This window comes from Tupaia chinensis, unplaced genomic scaffold (genome assembly GCF_000334495.1).
Source record: "Tupaia chinensis unplaced genomic scaffold, TupChi_1.0 Scaffold000355_1, whole genome shotgun sequence".
NCBI classification, from domain to species: domain Eukaryota; kingdom Metazoa; phylum Chordata; class Mammalia; order Scandentia; family Tupaiidae; genus Tupaia; species Tupaia belangeri.
Genome location: NW_006159850.1, coordinates 244,243 through 248,187, shown reverse-complemented (window position 1 = coordinate 248,187; position 3,945 = coordinate 244,243). Strand labels below are relative to the sequence as shown.

Sequence of the window (3,945 nt, the reverse complement as noted above, 5' to 3'; positions counted from 1 at the left end):
GCAGCTGCCACCCCGCCTCTCAGTCCCACCATCTGAGACGGTCCCTCTAGGACAGTGCCTGCACTCACGGATGGCCAGCACAGCAGCCATTACTGTCCCTGACACCTGCGATGTCCCATGAGAGGACAGGAAGGGAAGGGCCTGGCACCCTGGACCGTCCGTGGAGGAACCAGGAGCTGCAGGCTGAGGTCATCAGGGTCCTCGAAGTCCCTGCAGGGACCACCCAACCCTGCCTATCGGCCGTGCAAGACACCCCATGCCCACCTGCACCTGGCAGCCTGCCCCAGCGAGGGCACTTCACTGCTGGAGTCACCCAAACACTGACTCCCCCGCTGGGAAAACTGGAGGAGGTCCCAGCAGCCAGATCAGCATCCCCACCTCAAGGGCAGGTCCTGGGAGCGCTGAAGCCAGCGTGCAGGGGAGGCAGTTCAAATTTACAGCATGACAATGGGTCAAGAGAACCAGCCAGCAACCGTCCTGAGGACTATCACCTGGTCCACGTGGCCACAGACCACGAGGCAAGCACACCGCAGCCCACAGTTCACACGTGGCAGCCAGGTGCCAGCGTGGTGACCCTCAGGGAAGGGCTCCAGGTGAGGTGGACCCTGAGGTTAGTGCCCCAGTGGAGACCCGAGTGGCTGCTGGCACTCCCCTCCCCAGGTGTGGGCACAGGGAAGGGCCCTGGCCGGACCCCTGTACAGACAGCGCCCGACCCCAGCCCGCAGCCTGGGAGGACGTCTGTGAGCCAGTCTGTGGGGGCCGGCGGGGACACGTGCAGGAAGGCAGCAGCCCACACACTGCCCCAGAGAGAGCGCCAGTTGGTGGTGCATTCCACAGGCACCCCGCACGGGACTGTGGGTCATCAGGAAGGACTGCCAGAGTGGAGACTGAGGAGGCCTGGGAATGGGGGGCGCTCGCCTGGCCCCACCCACACCACCTCACCCCACCGCGGGTCCACACTGACGAGCGGGGTGGGACCGCACAGCAAGGGCAAGGGACAGTGGGGTGTTCTCGAAAGCCCATGGCAGGGGCCCACGAGGACAGGCCTCAGGACCGGGGTGTCCCTAGAGCACATGTGATGAGAAGCGGTGTTGGCAAGACCCTCAGGCCTGTCCCCTGCCCCAGGGCGCAGAGGTCTGGAGGCAGAACATGACCCTCAGGTGTTCCCGCCCCAGCCAGCCTCTCCCCACACTGTGCACCCCGACAGAGCACGCAGGAGTCCCTCGGCCCTCAGAAGGTGGTCTCGACCTAGGTGGGAGCCCATGCCCGTGCACGCCCAGCCTGTCCCCAGGAACATACCAGCCCCTCACGGCCTTGTATGACGAAGACTCCTGCACACCAGCAGCCAGGGCATCAAGGGCAGCTGAAGACAGGTGGGGACAGGAGACGGACATCGTACCGACGGCCACCAGAAACCGCCCAGCTGGCCCTGCACACACCACCGCCCCCAGCCTCTTGGCCCCTGCCACTGCACGCACACCAAGGCCTCTGAGCACCCTCGGCGCACGCAGGTCCACCAGGAAGGCGGTCCAACTGTGGACGACGCACTCCCCGAGGATCCCTAGGCTAGGATGGTGGCGCTTCCCAGCCCAGAACGCCAAGACCAAAAGTCAGGACGGAAGCACAGGGCAGGTTCTCAGCCACCCAGGCAGCAAGGCGGCCTGCACCAGGCTGGCCAGCAAGCACAGCCGCCACCAACAGGCCACACCGCAGCACTCACAGCTCAGCATCCTCTGCAGCACCTCGGCAGCGACCTGGAAGACAACAGGAACCATCACGTGGGAAGTTCAAGCGGCCACATGCAGGGGCCAGTGTGCTCAAGAGCACGACTGGGGGCCAGAAGGTGGCATGGCGGTTAGGGTGCTGGACTGCCAGAGCACCGACCACAGTTCGAGTCCCGGCCCTGGCAGCGTGATTTCTCACTTTCTTCCTCCTCTCTCTCTGACGACTACAGCAAGTTAAAAAATAATACATCGAATAATTCTTTTTAAAAAAAGAAAAAGGTAATTTTAAAAGTGACAAGAACTTGACTCAACAAACAGGCCCCTTTCAGCTCACCGTCCGTGCCTATACTTCAAGCTGGAAACGCACATTTGCAAATAGCGACACGGAAGCGCCCTGGAGTCACGGGGCAGCCTGGGAGTGATGGGGACCCGCCGCCAATACTGTTCTAGGGAGAAAAGGCAGCATTTCTCACTCTATAACAAGAGGTCATTTTTTTTTTTTTTTGAGAGATTTTCACTGTAGGGCGCGTGCGCTCGCCAGACAGACAGAGGGAGACATAGAGACAGAAAGCGAGAAATCACCCCCCAGGGGGGATGGTCACGCCGCAATCCCCTCTCCTCCATTCTCCTCTCGGGATCTTGGGCACGCACGCACACGCACCCGGCGTGAGTTTTAAGCCACCGGGTCCGGGACACGAACCGCGGTCGACTACGTGGGAGTCCAGCGACATAGCCATTACGCTAACTGCTGGTTCCCAACAAGAGGTCATTTTTGAAACAGATAAAATTAAGTCTTTGGGTGTGAACCATAAGAATAACCATCTTTTTATCAAAAAATGTCTTAGTTGGGTGCCAACAGGTGGTGTGGTAGTTAAGGCACTGAACTCCCACGTGGTTGACTGCGGTTTGAGTCTCAGACTTGGCTTGAAAATCACACGAGGCTTCCATGCATGCACACCCAAAACCCCGAAAAGGGAGGAGGACCGTGGCGTGGCCATCCCCGCTAAGGGGGGTGATTTCTCGCTTTCCCTCTCTCCCCTCTGGCAAGCACACGCACCCCATGACAAAAATAGATAAAGAGTAGCGCAAGGCACTCAGGCCCTAAGCTCACGAGAGCTCCGGGTAGGAGCCCACGGCACGGAGTGAGGCCAGCAGCACGGACGCCTTGGGCCCTCCTCGTCCAGCGCAGAAGCCTCGGTCCCTGCCACGGCGCCGATGCCTACACTGCCTTGCCCTTCCAAGGTCCCTCTTAGCCCGAGTTACCCAAGGCCAGGGAGACCAGGGGAGCAGAGAGGGGCCAGATTCCCCACAGCTGCTCCCCGCCTGGTGCGCTGTGCCTGCCCTGGGCTCCCGCGGCATCACTGGGCACAAGAGCTTTGCTCCTGGCATCCTCAGCGAAGGCTTCTTCCCAGGCCAGTTGGTGGCATGGTGGTCAAAGTGGCTGGAACCCACATGGCCAAATGCAGTCTGAGGTTTGGACAGAGGCTTAAAAAATACACCAGGTTCATATGCACGCATGCCCCAAATCCCAAGAGCATGGAGGAAAGGATTTTGGCATGGCCACCCCTCGTGGGGGCTGCTTTCTCATCCCTCATCTCCAGTGAGCACACATCCCTCTAGCAAGTTAAAAAGAGAGAAACCAGATTTCTTTCGAACCCTCAAGTCTCGAAAGCATAGGCCTGGATTCTGGGCTATGATGCTAAAGGCCTTCACCCTCTGGACCCTTAGACACCAGACGGACAGGTGAGAAGAGCCACCTGTCTCCATTCCTCACGCCCAGGACTTACTAGTCCTGCCACTCAGGCAGCATCGCAGGACATCGAAACAAGTTTCCTCATTAAAAGCTTACGAGCCAGGGAACCAGCAGTTAGCATAATGGCTATGTCGCTGGACTCCCACGTAGTCGACCGCGGTTCATGTCCCGGACCCGGTGGCTTAGACTGACGCAGGGCGCGTGTGCGTGTGTGCCCAAGATCCCAAGAGGAGAATGGAGAAGGGATTGTGGCGTGACCATCCCCCCTGGGGGGTGATTTCTCGCTTTCTGTCTCTATGTCTCTCTCTGTCTGTCTGGCGAGCACACGCGCGCCCTACAGTGAAAATCTCTCCAAAAAAAAAAAAAAGCTTACGAGCAACAGGGACCTGCAGTTGGCATAATGGCTATGTCGCTGGACACACATGTAACCGCCCATGGTTTGAGTCCTGGAACCGGGGGCTTAAAATT

General features: G+C 59.3%; 1 protein-coding gene across 1 annotated transcript in view; it reads right to left on the bottom strand.

The window, feature by feature from the left end:
* The window catches only part of FANCA (FA complementation group A), a 62,043-nt gene that overhangs the window by 40,094 nt on the left and 18,004 nt on the right, over positions 1 to 3,945 (bottom strand). The window contains 2 exon segments of the mRNA XM_027773436.1: positions 1,300 to 1,363; positions 1,721 to 1,754. Coding sequence (XP_027629237.1) covers positions 1,300 to 1,363; positions 1,721 to 1,754 — 98 coding nt within the window.